The 23975-nt window shown below is 44.8% G+C and overlaps 1 protein-coding gene across 6 annotated transcripts in view; it reads right to left on the bottom strand.

Annotated features, from left to right (window-relative positions):
* Positions 1 to 1819: 1819 nt before the first annotated feature.
* Positions 1820 to 23975, bottom strand: part of LOC115308773 (zinc finger protein OZF-like) — a 72311-nt gene continuing 50155 nt past the window's right edge. For all 6 annotated transcript variants that reach the window (XM_029966846.4, XM_029966843.3, XM_029966845.4 and 3 more), the window contains one exon: positions 1820 to 3233. In XM_029966846.4, coding sequence (XP_029822706.2) covers positions 1933 to 3233 — 1301 coding nt within the window. In that variant the 3' untranslated portion in view covers positions 1820 to 1932. The remainder of the gene's footprint in view (positions 3234 to 23975) is intronic.

Below are 23975 nucleotides of genomic sequence, written 5' to 3'. Positions count from 1 at the left end.
AAATTGTACACAAAATGTAACTGTCCAGCATACGACCAGAAAAAAAACCAAAAAAAAAAAAAAAACCAGTAGAGCAACACATGCTTGCCAGGCCGGCTGGCGAGGTACAAGCTAAATGCACAGCAAAAAAAAACAAAACAAAAAAACCTGTGCACATCGATGCAAGACATCACGAGCCACGGCCAAGAAGTTCTAGGAGCGCTTTGCGCAACGACTGAACCCGAGATAAACAAGCGCGCTGTGCGGGTTCAGCGTGCAGACATTGCCTTCTTTACTTTAGCTCACTTCTCTTCACCAACTTTATTTCACGGCAAATTTTTCACGTACTGGGGTCAGTCTCGAAAGAAAGCCCACCGAGAGAAACCTAGGTAATCAATACTTCGACACAGCAGTCTTTAAGTTAAAGAGAGATATTTGTAGTACCGTATGAACTAAACAAGAACAGGGATTTTTATTAACATGCGGCGGTACTTCATTTCATTTTAGAAAGTGCCATATCTGCATCGACGTAGGGACAATAACACTCGACGTCGCGCGACCACGGTGACTGGAAGGGAGGGACCAAATATGGTTTTCCCCATGGCCGTTGCTTTCAGGAACGAGTGCTTCAGCTCACAAAGTAACTCCCGCCGCGCAAAAACATAGTTTCGTTTCAGAGCATGAAGGCATGGCTGGTACCCGGCACGCTAGCGTCGGAGCGTCCGCACACACTGGCGTCAGTCGTTGAAAATATTTTTTTAAAAAGGGTACGAGACGAGACGACAAGAGCGCGAAACGCAAGACGGCGGGAAAACTATGCAGGACCGGATGGACAATTGATGCAGGGTACAATTTGTGTCGGGCGGCCGCTTGCGCCACATAGCACCAAAAGCTCTATTACGGTACTGTTTAGTTTTGCTTTTGAAAAACGACTGAAATTGTTTTTTTGGCGCAGATTACCCAAATTTCGGCAAAATGTAGCAGGTTTAGCCCCTTGGCACAATTGGCGCAGCAATCACATCACTGTTATCAGAATAAGAACTTTCTAGAAAGCTGCTCTGCCAATGGCACATTTACTTTAGACAAGATCGGAAATGGCTGAAAGACAACAATATAACACTGGGAAAGCTCAAACTGTCGAGCTTTATTTGTGAGGAACACCAATACGGAAGTCTGATGACGCATTTATTATTTGCAAAATTTATTCACGACAAACAGCAAAGAGTAAGAAAAAAAATTCACAACGAAGATATATACAAATGCCTTACACAATGTAAAACTAAGCACACAATGAGCAACAATCCACAGGAAGCAAAATAATGGACGAAAGAGTACAAAAGACAGAGAGCCAGGCAACGCAGCAACAATAGCCGGGAACAGGAATACAGAGCAATGGAATATAGCGATCACCTAAACACAGTGCTATCTCAAGGCGGGCGTCATATAAAGACATAATTACAAAGATGACAGTGCACAAAAGGAAGGCAAGAACACTTTCAGTACTCTACACCTTTCGTCAACACTGCTGAACACACTTTACGGAGTATTAAAAATTGGTATGATGTCAATTGTTAAACCTGCTGGCTGGTGTGTGGCATATCGACTATACTCGGCGACAGCCTTTCGTGAAATTTCAAAGGAGAGCGCGAGCATAGCTTTGATCAGCACTAAAAATGAGAGAGGGCATGTGTGCCAGTACTTTTGACGGCACTGTCAAAAAACGTTGTCCCCCAATATAGCAAGGTTATATTCGAGATCACAAACCACTGCTGAGCACACTTAAAAATCGGTTCCCAACCGAGTCAATTGCTAAAATGTTTTGATTATCGCGTATCTGATGAAATTCTGAGAAAAAAAAAAAAAAGGCTTTGGGGCACAGATTGCACTTAAATGGCTTCTCACCGGTCTTATGTCTTCCGAGATGAGGATCCTGAGCAAGGGCTTGGGGCACAGCTAGCACTTAAATGACTTTTCACAATGGTGTGCTCGATTATGGCGGATCAGGTTGGATCTCTCAGAAAAGGCTTGGGGGCACAGCTTACGCTTAAATGGCCTTTCATCACTGTGTGTTGGAATATGGCGAATCAGAGAGGAATTCCGAGAAAAGGCTTGGGGGCACAGTTTACACTTGAATGGCTTCTCACCACTGTGTGTTCGATTATGGCAGATCAGGTGGGAACTATTAGAGAAGGCTTGGGGGCACAGTTTACACTTAAATGGCTTCTCACCACTGTGTGTTCGACTATGGCGGTTCAGGTTGAATCTCTCAGAAAAGGCTTGGGGGCACAGCTTACACTTGAATGGCTTCTCACCACTGTGTGTACGATTATGGCAGATCAGGTGGGAACTATTAGAGAAGGCTTGGGGGCACAGTTTACACTTAAATGGCTTCTCACCACTGTGTGTTCGACTATGGCGGATCAGGCTGGATCTCACAGAAAAGGCTTGGGGGCACAGCTTACATTTGAATGGCTTCTCACCACTGTGTGTACGATTATGGCAGATCAGGTTGGAACTATTAGAGAAGGCTTGGGGGCACAGTTTACACTTAAATGGCTTCTCACCACTGTGTGTTCGACTATGGCGGTTCAGGTTGGATCTCTCAGAAAAGGCTTGGGGGCACAGCTTACACTTGAATGGCTTCTCACCACTGTGTGTACGATTATGGCAGATCAGGTGGGAACTATTAGAGAAGGCTTGGGGGCACAGTTTACACTTAAATGGCTTCTCACCACTGTGTGTTCGACTATGGCGGATCAGGCTGGATCTCTCAGAAAAGGCTTGGGGGCACAGCTTACACTTGAATGGCTTCTCACCACTGTGTGTTCGACTATGGCGGATCAGGCTGGATCTCTCAGAAAAGGCTTGGGGGCACAGCTTACACTTGAATGGCTTCTCACCACTGTGTGTACGATTATGGCAGATCAGGTGGGAACTATTAGAGAAGGCTTGGGGGCACAGTTTACACTTAAATGGCTTCTCACCACTGTGTGTTCGACTATGGCGGATCAGGTTGGATCTCTCAGAAAAGGCTTGGGGGCACAGCTTACACTTAAATGGCTTCTCACCACTGTGTGTTCGACTATGGCGGATCAGGCTGGATCTCTCAGAAAAGGCTTGGGGGCACTGGTACTTCTGCTCATCACCATGGGTGACCAGATGGCTGACGCTCCTACGCCGATTTCTGGTGACATGGATGTCTTCGGTAGGTTTCAGTGCGCAGCTGGCCTCACCCAAAAGTGCAGCTCCCGCTCCTACAAGGCCTCATGTGTATTAGGACACAGTAGGAAAATATACAAAAATAGCAAAATGTCTTAGAAGTAAGCAGTCATTATGTAGTTCTGCTTCAGCTGATGGTTTAATTTTTTTTTTCTTTTTTATTTCAGCAGTGGCGGTCCAGCCATTTTAGGTTTTGGAGCAATTGGTATCACATAAACTCCCCCTTTGGAGCGGTGAAAATCTCGCTTTGGAGCACCTTGGTATCAGGAAAATTAAACATTTTGAGCCGCACAAACAAAGAACAGTTCTGTGCCATTTTTTTTTTTTTTTTTGTGGTACCAGTGTCTATTTATTAAATCAGACCGTGCAGCACATTAAAACCCGCAGGTTAGCAGTAGTACTGCCCTAGCAAAGTGCGCCTCCACAGCTTTCAAACGGGTCCACAACATAATACATTACCACTAACCTCTTAAGCACAGAATAGCATTTTGTTTGTTGCTATTAAAGCTAGCAGAGGCTCTCAATCAGCGATTTGCAGGACTGTGGTGGAAAGAATTGTTATCATGCTTTGCACAATCATTATATACATATACATATATTATGAACGAAGAGGGCAAAGGGATTATTGCATTTATTGCATTAAAGTTAGGGGAAGGGAAAGAGCTGGCAAATTTAATACAATAAATTCAATAATCGCTCTCACCTCAATCCATTCACAATATTACGGCTGCCTATGTCAATCTTACCTCACCTCCCATATATATATATATATATGTTTTTATGATTTAAACTTAACATATTTGTTTAAAAAGAGACGTGAAAGTTACACTTATGAGGTTTGTGCAGGTGAGTTATGCGGCCAGGGAGACATAGTATAGGGGCTAATCGTAACAATCAGCCGACTAATTAATTAAAATTCGTTAACTAATTTTTAATTAATGAAAATAGAGACATGGTTTCAATTAGAATCTTGCTGAGCATCATTGAAAACCATTAAATCAGTAATTTTCAGAAAGACTGAGCGCGCGAGAGGTGTAGTAGTGCACTAAAGTTAACACTCGTGGAGCAGGTACAGGACTAGCGGTTGCGGTAAGGTGCCCGCGCGATTTCTCCGTCTCTCATCTAGCCCCAGCCTTGTACCTGTTCCACGAGTGGTAACTTTAGTACATTACTACGCTCCTCACGTGCTCAGTCTTTCTGAAAATTACTGATTTAATGGTTTTAGATGACGCTGAGCAAGTTTATAATTGAAACCTTATGTCTATTTTTATTAATTAGAAAGTTATTCAACAAATTTTAATAAATTAGCCGACTGATCATTACGATTAGCCCCTTATACTATGTCTCCCTGGCAGTATAACCCACCTACACAAACCGCGTAAGTGTAACTTTCACAGCTTTTTTTAAAACAAATCTGTAGGGCTTAAAAAAAAAACACCATGTGTGTGTATACACCTTTCCAAAAAAAAAAGAACGCTCCTAGACCACCGCCATGTTGCTGATGCGGCTGGTGCGACCCTCGCGCTCTCTATCAGCTAGAAATTTTCTGCCACTCTCTTGGACTGTGAAGACCCGCTCAGCGCGGTTCTCTACCTACGTTTTTATGTTTTTGCATTAGACGTTTTTCTAGCCCCTCTTGAAAGTTTCCAATTCATTTTTTTTTTTTATGTGTGCTGCGCACCCTTTCTGTGTTATCTTCCACTTTGAGAAATGGGGCTGGTAAAAGCCGGCCATTCAAGCTTTTCTGTTCGACATTCACGGGAAACGAAGGAGGTGAAAGATGTCGAACGACCCTCGACGCAAACATTGTTCTCCCCCTCCCAGAGATAATCCGCGTAGACTCCACAGCCATCTCCAAATATTCGCGTCTCCAGCTCAATGCTCGCCCTCGCGCGGCGGAAACGGGAAGCGCTCTAGTGAGGGTCCCCCGATTCTCCTGCTCAGCGGGCACGGCTGAACTGCTCGCGATCGTGGCTCGCCAAATGTCCGTTTCCGAATGCAAACAACACTCTTTCACTGTCCGAACATAGTGCTGCAGCCGGTATGGATTATACTTTATTAGAGAGTTTTAGTATCGCGTATGGAAGCAAGCACTGTGCGTTTGCGTTAGGGTGGCGAGCTCCACGTATCGCAAGCGCGTCGTTGCCGTGCTCCGATTCGAGCCCCCGATTTTGGGCTCCACGCACGCGCAGCGTCGAACACGCAAAGCTAACGCAAACACACAGCGCTTGCTCGTATATGCAGTACTAAAACTCACTACTGTTTCACCGGCTTCCAACGCCAACGAAACGTGCTGTGAGCAGGCTTGCAACAGGTAGGCGTTCCTTCGAACTGGAAAGGCTGAGATGGGCAAAACGAGGCGCGTAAATACGAAAGTAAATAAATGTTAGAAAAGATTAATAATTAAAAAAAAAAAAAAAATCTTTTTTTTTTTGGGGGGGGGGGGGGTAGGGGGGGGGAGAGGGAGGGGGAATGAGGTGTGGAAGGATATTGGTGGCGACTTTGGAAAATTTGCCGATTGTCAAAAGTCGCTACTTTGATAGAACCCTCAATTAATCTAATTTTACATGAATTTCTTACATTAGCTAGAATGTTCATTGATTTTAGACTATATTTATTTTATAACTTGGTACTTGAAAATGCTGCAATTGGCACCAGTGATGATAATTAGCCCACTTTAAATTGTCATACTTGTTCGCGCGTTTAAAATTAGATCATAACAACCAGTTAACTTAGAGCTTGAAAACTTGCGTATTAAAATATCTTAATTTTGATATTTAGATTATTATTAATACGAATCGCGGCAATGTATGCCCCCAATTAACGCTACCATCACAAAAATCTGCCATTTAACCATTGTCTTTCCTGAAAGGTACCATTTTGTTTTCTTTTTAACATATGAAAAACTCTGACATCGTTATCAAGATAGACAAACACTGGATGCAACATAAACTCCTATGCGTCCCGCGTTGCTTTAAAAAACATGCACACTTCAGCTGCCTAGCTGACTCGGATTTCTTCTTTTAGTTTTTTCTACTGAGAACAGCGTTCTCACTAGCATTCATGCGTTTTGTGAACATATTGTATAAATTGGATTTATCGTCTTATTCTTATGCTGGGCAAAATTTTAAAGCAATTAATCATCGAAATACCCCAAAACCAATTGAAAGGCCCGCAGTTCATTATTTCAGATGACAATTATCTGAGTGAGAAAAGGCAGCGAGAACGCACGAATATCAGCGGATTTTTTTTACAAATAATAATATTCTGTGTTATCTCTAAGGCGTATGAAAGAGCCGGACTTTATGTCTTTAAAGAGACAAAAGTTTCGGCGAACAACTTCTTGAAATAAATAATTACGGTGTGAGACACATCTTGAGTTATGAAAGAATCTGATTAAAACATATACCGAGAAATTAAATCCAAGATAGAGGTTAGTTTCGGTTTCGCTCTAGAATTAAAACGTGCCTCCGGGCGTAAATATTAAGCTAAACACCGTTCTTGTTTTCAGGGTAAAGAGGTGGCCTGCGCGCATAACACCCTAGCTTCCTCGTATTACCAGAAATAATTTGTGTCGCTCAGTGAAGCCAGCACACTAGACAGGCTCAGGAGCGGCACGCATCTCCAACCCTCACTAAACCCGCCATTTTGGATAACGAGTGGCGCCACCTATAGTGAATTGGAGTCCGGGTTGGGGTGGGAAACGGGTCAGTCGCGTTCGTTCCTTTGCCTTGGTGCTGTTGTGAAAAAAGGAAGCTCTCCCCAAAACGTACCCTAAAACGAAGCCATCTTGGATTGCGACCGATCGTCAAGATATGACTGTCGTCGACTGTAACTGTTGTTTGAGATCTTTCTCAGATAAATTCTTTTCAGATAACGCTGCATTGTGTGGTACGTACAATATATCGTTCGAATGTTAAGACTTGCTAAATAGTATTTCCGTGCCCTGTCCATCGGTAAACACGTAATTTGTGAGCGTGAAACATGCATGCCTTTCGGCTCTCTTCTGTTGCAATTTATTTTTGACAGCTAAGCACTTTGTCGTTTGACGCGCGGCACCGTCAAAACTTATCGTAAAAAACACACACAAAGAAAAACTAGAACTATACATTCCAGTCGCATTCGTTCTGTCGTGAACGTACCGAACAAATATAGTGTATAGGTTTTTATTGCTTCTTTTTTTTCCAAATGTGGTACAATGCTTTTTTAGTGACCTCGGGGAAATATGTGCACCATGAAACACAAAACACAGCGGGAAAAGACGAGAATTTAGCCGCCAGCAGTGTTTGAAACTGCGCCTATCGAAATCGCAGTCCACTCGGTTAGGGTTAGCAGAGACGCCGGTGGGAGTCTAGCCTCAATCCCACTGACTGGGCTTGAAAACGGTTTGCTGCCCCTGGGGTCAAGTGTTTCTTGGAAAGGTGTAATATATATACAGGGTGTTTCAAAGAACGCAGGCCAAATCGCTCCTGTGAAAACTACTCATTGCAACAAAAAAAGGCTTGTGGCGTTTTGGTCCTGGGCCAGGGGCCCATTTATAAAAATATGAAAGTCCGGGATAATTAAGTTGTTAATTATTTTTGCGTAATTAACTTTTTTAATATTGTGTCTAAGGGCATGTTTTAAATAAGAAAATTGCTCAGCACCATCGAAAAACACTAAATCAACAAATTGCAGAACGATAGAAGGCACGCGAAGCATTTTACGGCTTTCTGAAAAACCGCACAAATTCGAAGGGTGTTTAAGTTTCGGTTTGCTATCAGAGTGCATCTCGGCCCCGGCGGCACCGCGCCCCGTGGAGAGATAGTGCAACCAGCCGCTGCTGCGTCGCGCGATGACAGCGCCTGACTACCAGGCTGCCAGGAAGATTTCGGGGGGGGGGGGGGGGGGGGGGGGGGGGGGGGGGAAGCGGGTCTAGGACATTTCGGTGTAGGACGTTTCGGTGTAGGACTTTTCGGTGCGGACTTTTCGGTGCACGGACGTTTCGGTGTACGGACGTTTCGGTGTACGGACGTTTCGGTGTACGGACGTTTCGGCGCACGGACGTTTCGGCGCACGGACGTTTCGGTGTACGGACGTTTCGGTGCACGGACTTTTCGGTGCACGGGCTTTTCTGAAACGTATTTTTTATGACACCTTAGCAAAGCGTGCACACCTTATCGAAGGCACCAACAGTGAATTGGTCAAAATCCTTTCAAGCCACTAACTACTTTGAACACTTACGCTAGGGGGCACAAAAGGGCAAAACTCTTTCAAGTTACTGGAAAGTTCCAAAAATTAAACTAGGAAATAAAAAAAGAAGTGCAACGGGGACACACAAAGGAAAACGAGGATCATATTTCTAAACTACCCTAGAGTGGTGTAAAATAGTGGGGTGAAATAAAGCCGAAAAGATAAGGTACGAAACAGTGACGTGTCAAACACAGCTACCTCGTTTGTTTTTCCGAACATTATGCAGTTACAGAAACAGTGTGATAAGCACGAATCTTTTGTTGACTTCTAAGTACCTCATACCAACCTCAAACGACACACTTTGTTATCTACAAGGTCCGCTTATAAAAAAAAAGCCTTCACAAAAACCTCTAGATTTAGCACTAAAGACATAAACAAAAGGTACACCCGGAACACAATCTTTTGTTCTCTTCCAAGAACCTCAAACCAACCCCAAACCATAGACTTCGTTATCTGCAATGTCCGCTTAGAAACAAAACCTTCTGGTGCGCCAGGAACGTTGGTACAGCGATAACTACTGTCCGAAAACGAGTACAAAAGCGCGGCATCTGCATGTCATCGTCCCATTTCATATGATGTTGGCTGAGTCAAGATGGTAGCTTTAGGATGACGGTCCACTTCCGAAGTAAACGTGGAGGGTCCAAACTTCTGCACGAAGGGTTCGAATACGACAAAGAGCACTGCTTCAAAGAGAAGGAGAGTGTTGTTAGCCTAAAGTATTAAATAGCGATAGTTTTCAAATTGCAAGAAAGACTGCGAAGTCGATCAATCTGTTTAGCTTATTTCTAGCGTATTTTGTGGCCCTATCGTATATGGGAGTGTTTCTCGACCACTTATGTTTCGCGGACCCCCTGTGGATCGGCGGAGTGACCGAGGACCCCGCTCGAGGTGAGGGGAAGGAAATATTATGGGTTAATTATGATAGCGATTTAATCAATAGATGTAACTAAGGGTTAGTGTGAAGTAGACTTCTCTTACTGAAATATACACAAAAATATTTACCCGAAAATTTGAACGCTTATTTTCAGTCTAATAAAAGAGAACTTTTATTACCGGGAAGCAGAGCTTCGCGGACCGCTAGGATGCCTTCGCGGACCCCAAAGGGTCCGCGGACCCCCATTTGAGAACCACTGGTATATGGAATAAAGTAATATCACTATGATGGGATATGACTCTTAGTTAATTATTATTAAATAATAATATTTAGCTAAGAGTCATAATAATCCTTTTTTTAGGTAGTGTTTTAGCTTCCCTTTAATAGTAGACTAAAGGCTGATCCACACTGCCTCATTTTCTTACGTTAAGTTACGTTGCGACCGAAACATTCCTGCCTCGAATGTCGCGTGTCATGCTTTCTCCTTGAAATGGTAGCCTCGCTTAATATGAAGCACAGAAGTCCCGGTGACTTCAACGTAATATTTCGTAACTTCCGAGCGCCTGCAGACACTCGCTAGAGAGTATGACCGCAACCATGCTCTTCGATTTCTCAGAGGCGTTGCTCGTAATGTATCCTACATTTTTGATGGCACGTGTTTTGTGAATAAACGATGTTTCAAGTTAAAATCTTGGGTCTGGCCTCAGATGTTATGCTCAGAGCTGGCCAAATTACTCATATTTTGTAATTAAATTACATTACTGATTACTTTGCTGAAAATCGCTGAAATGTAATTAAATTACATTACAAATTACCACAGCCAGAAAGTAATTAATTACCATTACAAATTACTTTTAAAAGTAATGACATTACTTTCGCATTACTTTTGTATACTTTAAAATATAAAGGAGCTATTGATAACTTCCTTTTACAGATAACTTTATTTACATTATTTACACAGTTCATGGCACACAGCTAGAACTCTCTGTTGCATGTTTACCGATGGACAGAGGAACGCACGCGACTGATCCGTTTCCCACCCCAACCCGGACAACTATTTTTGGAGATGACTGAGGACCCTACGCGGATTATCTCTGGGTGGGGGGAGAACAGTTGTCATTGTTCGCAAAATCGCGTCGAGGCCGTTCCACCAGGGGCCCTAGTTCGACCTACTTCCCCTCCTTCGTTTCCCGAGAATGTAGAGCAGAAAAGCTCGAATGGCAGGCACTTACCAGCCCCATTTCTCACAGTGGAAGATAACACAGAGAGGGTACGCAGCATGCATCAGAAAAAGTAAGCAGAAACTTTCAAGAGGGGCCAGAAAACGTCGAATGCAAAACCGCAAAACATAGGTAGAGAATCGCGCTGAGCGGGTTTTCACAGTTCAAGAGAGTGGCAGAAAATGTCTAGCTGATAGCGAGCGCGAGAGTCGCACCATGCCGCATTAGTATCAGCAACATAGCGGCGGCCGAAGAGCGTTTTTTGGAAAGGTGTAGAGGAAAAAGGAAAAGTAAAATAAAAAGAAAAGCGCTCTTCTGTATTGTGGACACAAAAATATGCCTGGTGCGAAAAAGTAATTAGGTAATTTAATTACAATTACCCTCGCTGGAGTAATTCATTACATTACTAAATTACCTGCTACAAAAAGTAATGAATTACATTACTAATTACTGGAAGAAGTAATTAAATTACTGTAATTTCATTACAGTAATTACATCACTGCCAGCTCTGGTTATGCTTGCTACACCGAAAAGACCGTGCACCGAAAAGTCCGTGCACCGAAAAGTTTTACACCGAAAAGTCCGTACCGAAAAGTCCTACACCGAAACGTCCTGCACCGAAATGACCGGATCCCGGGAGAGGCATGGGGCCCGCCCCCTTGAAACGCAATTAGAAAAAAAAACAAAACAAAAAAAAAAAAAAACGTGATGTGCGAGTTTTTGCGGCGGGCGTTTGTACGAGACTTTACGGCGATGTAATGCGTGTGTGTGGTATTTCGAATACATTCAATCAAGCTCAAAGCTGCTGTGCAAAAAAAAAAAAAAAAAAAAAAAATTTAACTAAATGACGAAACGATGCATCGAAGCATCGAGCATCGTTTGTCAGAGTTCTGATGAGTACTCTGACAAAGCGACCTATGCATGTAAAGGGGTGGAACTCCTGAAATGTACTTGGGAGCAGCCACGGGAGCAGCTGAAACAGCTGTTTCGGAGCAGGTTGGGAGCAGCTGAAACTACATTCTGGAGCAGGCTAGGAGCAGCTCAGATCAGTTTTCATTGCACTTCTGCTTGTGTCTCAGATGAGCACGAGAGCAATTTCAATTCTGCTTAGCAGCACAGATGAACATGAGTGGTTAGGTACCTAGGCAGATAGGATAACAGTGTAACAGAGGCAAAAACTTTGCCTTAGTGAGAACCAAAAAGCAAGTACCACATGTTTCTAAAAATAGTGTCCTTGATATTTTCTGAGTGGCTTTCAGCTGCTCAAAATGCAAACGAGCACAGCTAATAGCACAGCCCACACGTGCTCGACATGGTAACTATATGTGCGAACCACGTGACGTGCCTAAGCAACGGACGTGCAGTTGTGCGGAGGAACAGGGCAACAAATTTCAAGTTTATCCTATTGTACAACTCAATGTCGAAGCAGCAGACTATGATTAACGGAGTTATCGTATTCGAAGCGATGAGCCGGAGCAGGATTAAAGTAAGCCGAGCAGATCTACCGCTCACGTGAGAGCTGGTGACCGGCGAGGCTTCGGATCGGACTGCGTTTCAGTTCAATCAATTCACGATTTATCTTGCAGGAATGCGGTTCCAACTTCTAACTATGAAGCACTAAAAGGAATCTTTTGCTAATGTGTTTTCAACTGGCTGACGTCCAGAACCCCGGCCGCAGAGCCTCAGGCAATCTGACGCCTTAACGACTCGACCTCACCTCGGCTGACTTGCTTAACCGCTTATGGTGGAAAAACAAGAATCCAGTCGAAGGTGATGTAGCGCTTGGAATCCGACCCCCGAGTTTTTTCGCGCGCTTCCGACTCGGGATACACAGGGAAATGAACGGAACAAAAAATTGCAAGGCCGACCAAGCTAAACGCGCTCATTGTCGCCAATTGAGTCGGTAAAAACCGAAACCAAGACAAAATATAATTAAACAGAATTTTTTTCGCCGCAAGTGCGATTTGGAGCACAATGGCACAAGGTATTGGCTGTGGCGCAGTTGTTCACAAAATGGCGCAGGATGGCGGAGACAAATGCGTCTGACGCAAAATGGCGCAAATGGTGCAGCCGTTCCACCCCTGATGTGCTTTTTTTCGGAGATCAGACTTACTTGCCGTTGGCACGACCACATCGGTATGGTGGTTTCATAATAATAGGGCCTTTTGGCAAACCGTTACCGCGTACCACACACTACTGGAGCCTTTGAAGCACGCTTTAGAGCGCGCACCCCGCGGTCACCGTATCATTCGAGCGCGTGCTTAGAATCATGCTGCAAAGCCTCCGGTAGTGCGCGGTAACGGTTTGCTAAAAGTCCCTATTGGTTCACAATTACCTAAACAAACACAACACAGTAAACCACTGTGGCCAATAAATAAATACCGCATTAAAAAAAAAAAAAAACTTGTTTGGCTAGTTTTGGCGCAACATGTGCGCTTGGCAGCAGGATGGCGCAGCGAAAGTGGATTGGCGCACAATGGCGCAATTGCCGCAGCGCTTCTAGCCCTGCACATGTGCTCACTTCAGAAGATGGTAAATATTTTGCAGAGCTGTTTATTTGGGACTGTTGTAAGCGATTCACGCGTCTGTTTGCGAGGAGTGAAAATGAGCCTAAATATTTTTCGATTAACCGAGACTGAGTGATGGAGCGATCCGTACAGGTTTCCCGTTGCGTTTAGCAGTGATGCACTCTTAAATCTAAGTGATAATATTAAAAATGAATAAAAGTTATGACAAAGACTTAATACCAAAGAGCTGAGCTTCTGTTTTTCTTAACCTCATTGCTTAGTTTCCTTTAGTTGCAAGACACCGTCGTCGGTCTTTACTTACGCTTATTTATATAATCAAATTCAAAATGATTGTCAATTTAGCGTGGAGGTATTTAACTCAAGGAGAAGAAAAACAGAGGAGATACGAGTATTTAGTGTCGCTGTGTTGAACTTGAAGTACCGTTTTTTGAAAGGAGGTACAGAATATGCTTGCTGTTTTCATATGACCATGTCAGGCACCTAAAGGCCAATCAAGCAAGTAATTCAACTTTTTTTTTCTTCTAGACTACACGCCTGTGGCTGAACGGCGCAAGGCTTGTGAGTATACGCCAAGAAGCTCGAAAAGGATCACGAACCTACAGAGAGTTTATGTAAATTTAGCGAAGTGTTTTTGCAAGGACGCATATCATCACCTTCGTCGCACGTAACCTTAGCGTTTTATCCTGTTTTGTTGTTCATTTTTTTTATTCTTGTGTTCAAAATAGTGAGAATTTTCTCCTGCATTTTCTAGTGCCTGTTGAATAATAATGAACGCACAAAAGGAGAAGCATTGCATATTTTTTGTGTATGTGTCACTTCTGTTGCTTTCCTAGGTTTTTGCTGCTTTGCTGCTGGTCTCGCGTTTCGGTGCTGGCTTGTGTGCGTTTCAACGCACATTAACCAGCATTGAAACACGAAAACCAGCCGCAAAGCAGCAGAAACCTAGCAAAGCAATACGAAAACCGGGCAAAAAAAAAAAAAAAAACTACAATATTTATTTTTTGACTTCAGGTGGCGCAAGCTACCACCCATCCATCTAAGCACAATGGCACTGCCGTACGGTTTCGCTTTTGGTTTCGCTGTGCCGCCATGTTGATTTTCGTACAGCCCTCCGGATACCAGGGGATTCAAATGGCGCTGCGGACTCCCAGGGTTTACCAATTCGCGTTCCATGGGCGGGTAGGAAGTTGCACTCCTCTGACACAACAGTGACAAGTGACATCAGTGTCATGTAACATTTTTATTTTCCCACAAAACAGCCGGAAAACTTATGTCACGTGACCATGTATATGGCTGCAAGGTATGACCCAAGTTTAATGAAAAAAAAAACAGATGTCACTAGATTATGTCACATATGGCATCATGCTAGTTTCAGCGGAAATTGGTGACATGACATCATGACTTGAAACTGAGACATCGATTTACCTGCTAAATTTAGCATAAAAATTTATCATGTGACACCATGACATCAGTGTGCCAAGTGCTGGGAAATGAACAAACAATACGCTCTTCACTTCCTGAAAATGTTTAATGTTGTCTAATTAAATCTAAATGATCATTCCTTAAATACTATATTCCATGCATTATGGGACTTTGGAGACAAACATCGCTGCCAATTGCTCAACTAAGCATATGCACTTATTTTCAGCATTGTTTACTACATGTTGTCTATGAAAATTTGTTTCAATATATTTGCTAACATGGTGATCTCTACATAACCCAAAAAACATTAAAGGGACCATGAAACAATTCTGAAATCGAATTTCATCCACCGCACGTCATAAAAGGTGTGAAAAGAAACCCAAAAACGCAAAAAATAGGAAGCAAAAAAAAATTCTTCGCTATGGAACTTTTAAAAGAAAACCGGACTCTTTTGCGCCTTCTTTCCTTCGAAAGCTCTCTGCCTTTTCACTGCGATGCATCCGCGGAACCGCAGACGTCAGCCGAATCCACGTCGCCTATTGGGTAAGAGCCTACCTCACCAGCACCACGATCATAAACAATAAATAGCAGGCGAATGTTTCCTAAAAGTTTTGTTAAATAATAGTCAGATCCACATTTTGTAGCATAATTAGAGATGTGACGAAAATTGTCAAATTTGATAATGCTGAGAGCCAAGCGACGTCTATCGTGTGGTAAACGAAGCAACTACAGTAGGGCCAACAGCGTCATTCAGTTACTTGGCCGCAACGACCAACGAACGTTTATTTTTCTACGTGTTCTCGCGCGTCCCGACTTCAAGCAGCAAGAAAAAAGTACTTGAAACAGACCACGACGAACAAGAACGCTGGATCCACAAACACCCGAGAAAAGCTACAACAGCTATGAATCTACCGACGCCGACCAAGCAAGCTCGGCAGATAGGCCTAGCAGGCACTCCGACTCGGCACAGCATTGCTTCAACGGTACTTGGCTAAAACCGTCTGCCCAAGAGCGGCTGGCGTGCTGAATGAAATATTCCCGCGCAACTCTTGTTGACCCTTCCTGTATTATAGTTTGATCGCTAACCTCAATTTTAGATTTAGAAGTGAGGTCAATCTCCTCCCCTTGTTTTCCGAGGCAGTGTTGACGAACACTCGTCAAAAAGGGACTCTCGACGATTCTATCTTGTATTGTGTGATATAGAGCTCAAATAAACGCCGTATGGATTACCTTCGTAACACGGTATGTACACTCTGTTATTAGTATACCATTTTCATTCTGACACGACTGCATGTCACTGTCGAGCTATAACAGTTCCTGGGAGCTACGTGCAATGCCGGTCCAACCTTCCTTTGCCGAGTGTCACGTCAGTATTGAGTTGCAATCGTAAAAGATTGGTCCCGAAGCGCTCACCAACAGCGCGAATACAGCACTTCCATCAAACGCGCGCGTCCGCTCCGAGTGTGAACAGGTATTTACGTGGCTCTTGCTGACACTGTCGTAGTTCAAACGTATCGTTTTTAACGTCCACTCGCTCCTGCATCTCCGAGGCCGCGAAAAACGCCGCAGCAATTTGTTTCCATCTACGTCGCTTTGCAAACGACTGACGCCGGGCCGCCTTTTTAAAAACAATAACAGTTTGGTTGACTTCTGGAGTCTTCACCGGAAGACTCGCCGCATTTCCCAACAGTCATGCCGGTGTATGGGACTAGTCCCATGCTGTCGCTGTAGAGCAACATATATCATTGAATTTCGCTAAGCTGCGATGTGTCCATGGCTATCGCGGCGATGAGGCGCCGATTCAGAAAATACGTCGGTGCCATCAGCGCAGTAAAAATACCGGCGCACCCCCAACTCGCCGCCGCTCCCATTCTCCTACTGCCGAGAGAACTTCTGGTTCCTGTCCCAGAGTACGTCACGACCGTCAAAATTACGCCGCAACTTGTTTTGCAGTTTTGCAGAAAGAAAAAGTCGACATTTCATTAATTTTTTGTGTAGAAGTTAATAAACCGAGACGAAAACGGAAGCCTGTTCGGCATTCAGTGAACGTTGAAGGTTTAATGTAAAAGTTATCTGGCAAAAGGAAAAAGGTCATTTCCTTAAATAGAAAAGAAACTGAATTTCCTTGACACTGATGGATATATCGAGGAAACTTAATTTTAGGTAAAAACTGAAAACAAGAACACCCTCTGGTTTCACCAAAAAATAAACTTAAAAAGAGCAGAATCCTACAATTAGGTCAGATATTTCGTGCCAGCGGGTGAAGATAAACTTTATGATGCTCCAAGCCCTTCTATGCTGTTGCTAGGTGCACATGGTGACGCCGTTAAGTGCCACTCATGGGTAACATCGCACACTTGCCCCACCTTGAGCACAATGCACGCGAATAAACTTGGAACCATTTCGTCCACTTAACCTGAAGACGTGGCAAGCTCTTCCTTTCTTAAAGGACATGCCCGAAGGAAAGACATTAAAACAGCCTGGACAGGAGAAGAATGCCATAAAACAAAAATTACAACTAACAAAAAAAAATTTACAGCTATATTTACAGTGTGAACCGAATTTGTAGTTGGTGCCAGCGGCAGCCGCCACTGGTCACGCGATAGACCTTGGGCCGACGCAAGTTGCGCCGGAGCCATTCAGCACCGCCGCTGAAATGCCTAGAACCCCCATGCCGCCGCTGCACGCTCTGTCACACTGAGGCAACAGTTGGACAACTCTACCTGGCAACACGAGGAAATCGTGTTGCCGCTGACACTGTCACATCACGGCAACAACAATTGGGCAACATGTTGCTGGCGCCCAGAAAGTGTTGGCCGATTTGTTGTTCGACCACCCGTCACACCGCGCTGATGGCAGGGACAAGGGAACGCTCTGCCACCTTGATTATTTACCTTCGCTTATGTACGGCACGGCGGCACTGGAAATGTGCACTCTACAAAGTGCTAGTGCGTACAAAAGACTGCAAATTACCACGGGACGACATCAACCAGTGACTGTGATTAAAAACACTTGACACAGGGAGTATTTTCTGGTTTTTTTTTATTTTTTATCAAGATGTTCTTCCTTTGCAGACACAGCAGATAGCCCTAACCGAGGAAAGTGAGGTCGCTGATATGGCACCATGACAGAACAGCACACGACAAAACGCACGCGACAAAACAGTACACTCTAAGAAAAAATGATTACCCTGGGTAGTCAAATGACGCTTTGGAGGCTTTGACTACCCCAGAAGGCGAGTTACTAGCTTTTGGGCAAAGTGACGACCCCAAACCGCTGTGGAATGACCACCCTTCTGCAAATGACGAAAGGGGGGTGGTCACTTTCGAATCCGATATTCACGTGCAGGAAGTCGTAAATGATATTAGTAACTTAGATAACTACAGAAAGACTATAAATTATATTTTTCTTTAGCTTTCGTGATCCTTTAAGATCTGCCAAGATCACATCTGTTGTGAAATTCGCGTAAATTGGTGGAATAAACATTTTGTCAGCGCGATCAGCAACACTGGTCTCGATAGCTGTGGACCGTGGTATGTACTAGCTGTGGCATCAAACAACAACGAACGACATGGGTGTTTGGCGAACTGAGGAGAGGATATCTTTTTGCCGCATTTCATTGCAAAGATTAAAAAAAAAAAAAAAAAAAAAAAAGATCTGATCGTGTTGAACCATTGAACACTGAGACCGAGGATCGGCGGGGTAAACATGCTCAGAGGTACCGTATAAACTCGTGTATGGGCCGCACTATTTGAGGGAAAATTTTTAAGGTGCAGCCCATACACGGATAAAAAAAAAATCTGTATCCACATTTCGAAATAAACGTACATGAGCGCGCTCGGCTGCACTGGTCGAAAACTCCTTCACTCCGGAATCCGGACTGAATCGTCAGTCGTATTTAATTAGTTTACATACTGCGCAATACGCATCTTTTTTTGTACTTGATAGCATGCGCGGCAACTTTCGACTTGAATCCCGTATGACTGTTGAAGTGGTACTTGCCCATAGCTCTGATTGCGCGAAAAGGCAGACAAATCACGGCACTTTGACACGAATCGAAGAACAAAAGAAAAGCTTCCCAGAGCGTACAGTGGCGTTCAGAAATCTGAGTGCACGCGCGAGCCGAGCCCGCTGAATCCCCATTCCTCGCGCTTGCCACGGAAGCTGACATATCCTTTATGTTTTCTCAATGTCTTCCGGCCGCAACATTAACGCATCCCGACGGTGCGGCCGACCACGATCGAAACCGGCAGCCATTGTGCCATACGGTGATACGGATGAGTGGAGAGCAAATATCGGGGATGCGGAGACGTTTCGCTACGTGCTCGGGCGGTGGCTAGCGCCACCTAGTGATATATATTCATAGAAACTCTCATGCATTACAGTCGGCACGCCTCAAAAACAAGGGGATGCGGCGCATACACGAATAATTTCTCTTAATTTCTTTTTGCAATATTTTGTCCTAAATACGGGGGCGCGGCCCTTACACGCGATTATACGGTATGTGACTGTGTCGCCCGTACTGTTTTGATCAATCTCTGACTGGTTGAGTTTCTGAGCTGCACCCGTCGTGGTTGTGATCTCCTGGCTGTACGTACGAAGTGCGCAAACTTTCCAATTCAGTAGCAGGGTTGCCAGGCTGGGCTATAAATAGCCAAATTGAGCTAGTTTTATTTGAAGTTGGCGGGAAAAGGTGGTAGTTGGCTATTTGGCTAGTACTGGGCTATTTTTGATCTGTGCTGGGCACACCAAAATGTCTCAAAGCACACGGGTTTATAGGTTCAAATATGAAATTTTTAGAATAAGTTACGTAAACATTTGGCGCTTCAGTCTGTTAACTCTGATAAGTATGCGACAGGAAGCAGATTCGTCAGCTGTTTGCGCACCTTGTGCAATGGACTTCTTCCAAAACCGACGCGCCCCATCGCGGCGAAATACCACGCAGTGCACTCTGGGAACTAGTTGGCCACTCAGTTTCGGTTTCGACTGAGCAGCTTCATCTCATGCTATCACGTCGCGACCGAACGCGCTGCTTGCGTTTTTTGATTATCTGACTTTTTACAAATGTACAATACACTCATTCCCGACTGATACAAAACGAAGACCGGCGCGCTTTCCTTGGTTCCCGAAACACCGGATATTGTGCGTGCGTATGCAAACGTAGTGAGACGCGGCTAATGGTGAATTCCATTCTTTAGATCTGGAGCGCTTTCCAAAATCCGCGAGGGAGGCAAAATTCCGCACCGTGGGACCCGCTCCGAATCGACGAGGGGAAGATAAACTTGCATTTTTGGAGCGACCTCCCCCACACCCCTTCCCACCCCTTTTCCCTCCGCCGTACAAAATGGCCGCTGCTCGAACTTGACCAGTCCCACCAACCGTGTCCCGATTTGCGGGACACGGCTAATATTTCCGACAACCAGTGACGACTGTCACTGCTTAGCTGCAGAAGTAACACGCGACACAGACCAGGCGAAATTATATACGTACCACGGCGCCCATGTCACAAATAACGAAGACGTCCGCGTTCGGCACCGTCACATACCTTTCGGCCGCCTCGAAGCGGCGGGGCACGGACAGCGATTGCCAGCGGTGGAGTTCAGATTTGTAGTACGACTTTAATAAACACAGAGGTAACAAATTATCACTTGCGCGGTCGTTGCCTAACCACTTCTTGCTTTATTTCACGGGAAAACGCCGACGGAATGCAGTGCAAAAAGGTAAACAATCACAGGCTGCAGAATGAATAGGCCTAACCTTGCGTCTGCCTCCGGCTTTTCTGTCGTTCCTTTTCACGTTCTTCCTCTCGCGATCACAGAGTCAGCGCTCACGATTTGCCACGCTCCACATTCCCGGCTTTTTATCCCTGATCTACGCGAGGTAGAAGCGTTGGAGCCGTCACAATCCAGAGTAAACAACCGACGCACCCGAACATATCCAACTCCACGACCCGACCGGCCCGCCAATCTCTCCAACCTCGCCGCGCATGCGCACCGCCGATTTAGTCGGAAATCACGTGGGCCGCTCTGTCGACTTCCGGAGAGATCTGTGAAACCCCGCAGAGCAAGTTCGGCGGAGTTTGGGGCGCTCCTTGGAGCGGGCGCTGCCAGAGATCTACGAGCGGAAGATGACCAACTTGAGCCAGATCTGCGAGCGGAATATGCGCGCTCCAAATGGAGCGCTTTTGGAGCGCTCGAGATCTGCGAGCGGAATTCACCATTAGTCACCTCACCCCACGAGAGCATCTTTGAGCCCAGTTTCAATAATCCCGTCTAGTACCAGTGTACTAGAACTGAAATCTGACCTTGCACGTATTTTGTGTGCGAAACGTCTGCTCCTTGTTACTTCATTGGGCGAAAAGCAAGCCGCACCCTCACAGGAGTATCGAAGTTAAGCCTAGCGGTGACACATGAACTTTTATTAAGGAAACGCAATAAACTCGACCTCACTGCTGCATTAAAGTTGCTATGATGTCTTCCTCGTGTCATCATATATCTCCCACTCAAATTTTATGCTGATAGAAGATTGAGTTTTCGCAAACGCCGAGATCGGCTAGCTACGACGGAGGCCCTAACAAGCGTCCCCTACTCCTCTGTAAGCCTTTTTGGACGAGCTTTACTGACACCAAAGATCTATGCCTGAACAGTGTGTCTGAAATTATCTCCGGATATTCAGTCAGGAAGAAAGCAAACACATAACAAATATTGTGGCCATTAGCAACCGTCAAATGCGCTCTGAATAATTTCGTTCGTTTGGCGCACCGCATACGCGATGTTGAATATCAGTGGAATGCAAGCGGGTGGGGACTTCACTTCGAGCAGTGCTGCGGGTCAGTACATATAAGAGATAAGAAGTGTGTTAAAATTCAGCTTTTCACTAGCGCCTCCGAGTTTTACCTCGCGTTCTCAGGCGTACTAAGAAAAACAGTAATTGCAAAAAGTTATATTTCGTCTATGGACGCACGAAACAAACTCACTTCCTGATCAACAACACTAATGTAAAGGCGCGAGCTCGATGTATGCATACTTATTGGTTGCTACAGCTTGCGGATTCGTACACAAGCAAGATCCCCGAGCTTCGCAGCGTCGAGATTCCCAGCACTGGCTCGTCCACATACCTCGATTGGAACGCTAACAGGAAGGCTCAAGTACAAAAATACAACAAGCATGTGTTAAGACAAGCTACACGTCTCAGGCTTGTGCTAAAGCTTCGAGGTCTGGCCATTTAGGTTAGTTTAGAGACCACAAATGACGCTCTCGGGACCAGAAAACATGTGCATAATCTCTTGTCGACGGGTCGATCGAAACCGAAACCATGCCACTCTCCTCCCTGGCCAACTAGTTCCCAGAGTGCAACGCGCGCCGTGTTGCATGCAGGGCTTTATGGAAGTAGTCTATTGTTTACGCTCGAATCTTGTCCGAATGCGAGCGTGTGCTGTTACTTCTCCATCTCAATCAGTGACGGCGCAATTCCTTGCGGCCCCAGCGGCATCTGTTCTGCGCATTCTTTAGGTTGCCTGTTGATTGGCGTGGACCTATACTGTGTCTAATTCTGCATAATTTTCCCGTGACGTCATCGAGGTCACTGTGCCCCGATATAAGCGTCCCATTAATACAGTGGAAGGTATGTTGTCATGCGCTTGTACGAGCGTTTCAGGAAGTTCGCCGAACGTGCAAGGGACGCCATTTCTGAGGTATTTCGGCATCGTTGCAGAGCACACAACACTGTGTTCATTATTTATGTTCTCAAATCATTGACACTGAGAATAGAGAAAAACGGGTCAGCACGTGTCCCGTTTTGTCCGTAGTGATGTACCCGTTCTCTGCCATTGGTTCTGCGAGCAAGTGATGCTAGTGGTATGAATATATCTATTTGACGTATAAAAATGTATTATGTGTCTCTTATGTTTAAAACAATCGTCTCAAATGGTCAATTTTTTTTGTGGCTATTTTGGGCTATTTTTTTAATCATCATTTGGCTATTTTTGGGCTATATATCTCGTATAAAAATGGCGGGTTAGAGTACAAACACCTGGCAACCCTGACCGGTCTTCAAACCACAGGGCGACCAATGGTTTGAAGACCGGTGGCTTCGCTGCGTTTCCATAGGAGTTAAGCCTTTTTCTTTTTTTTTTGTTTTCCTCAGGTAAGCTCGCTCTTTTCGAATTTCATAGAAAAAATGCACCACCTGTGGCCAACGCTGTACAAAATCGGAACGCAATAGGTTAAGAAACCGAATTTTGAGGTCGATTTAAAGAGCCTGGCCGCTCCTTGAATCACTCGATAGTAAAAGCCAATTACTACGCTGCCACTGAATTTCAACCTGCTACTGAACAGGGTTGCCAGGTGTTTGTACTCTGACCCACCAAATTGCTACGAGATATAGCCCAAAAATAGCCAAATGTCGATCCAGAAAAATGGCTCAGAAGTAGCCAAAAATATTGATCATTTGAAACGTTTATTTTAAACACAAAAGCCATATTATTACATTTTTATGCTTCAAATAAAAATATTCACACCATTAGCATCACTAGTTCGCAGACCCAACGTTAGAACACGGGTACATCACTGCGGTATTAAAACGCGTCAGAAAAACCTCTGAAGGAACATAGTCCTTGCAGCACTGCTCTTTGCCTCAAAGTCCGAATTGGACATAAAAAGCATTCTCCAGCATTTCCCTCGACATCCTGTTTCGGAAGAACAGATGGGGCCGCAAGGAATTGCGCTGTCACTGGTTGAGATGGAAGAATAACAGCATACGCTTGCATTCGAACAAGTTTCGGGGGTAAACAATTGCACAAGGTGCGCAAAGAGCAGACGAATTTGCTTGCTGTCGCATACTTATCAGGGTTAACAGACTGAAGTGCCAAATGTTTACGTACCTTATAAACCTATAAGCCCAAGTGCTTTGAGGCACTTTGGTGTGCCCAGCACGGGTCAGAAATAGCCCAATACTAGCCAAATAGCCAACTGCCACTTTTTTCCGCCAACTGCAAATAAAACCAGCCCAATTTGGCTATTTATAGCCCAACCTGGCAACCCTGTCAAGTAGCAGCCGGATCGTTGAACCACCACCGTCGTCGCCTCTCCACCAGAAGATCACTATATTTCGGCGCGTCAGCTACCGTTTTATTTTGGTGCGTGGGCCGAGCCTGTTGGCCCATCCCGTTTTGTGACTGTTTCACTCTTTTCTGGGCGCAAAAAGAGCCCCGGCAGTTTTTCACAACGTTCTTGTGCTCGTGCTAGTTCAGTTTTTTTTTTAGGGCAGTACATAAGCTTCTGACATTTTTTGCAGTGTTCCAACACTTGTGTTCCTTCAGTTCTTTCAGGACAGTAAATAAACCCCTGATGTTCTTCACAGTGTTCCAACGCTCGTGATTGTTCAGTTTACTAGTCTGCCCTGCAAGACGTGGCCTTTCAAACCTTCTGATCTTTTCCCCCTTGGCCGGTCGCTCTGCTGTACCCGGTTTCGGACTTTACGAAATTTCATTGCATTGAGACA

Source organism: Ixodes scapularis, unplaced genomic scaffold (assembly GCF_016920785.2).
Source record: "Ixodes scapularis isolate PalLabHiFi unplaced genomic scaffold, ASM1692078v2 PGA_scaffold9__187_contigs__length_104089568, whole genome shotgun sequence".
Taxonomy (NCBI): Eukaryota; Metazoa; Arthropoda; class Arachnida; order Ixodida; family Ixodidae; genus Ixodes; species Ixodes scapularis.
Note: the sequence above shows the minus strand (reverse complement) of the source record. Positions and strands in the feature narration are given on the sequence as shown.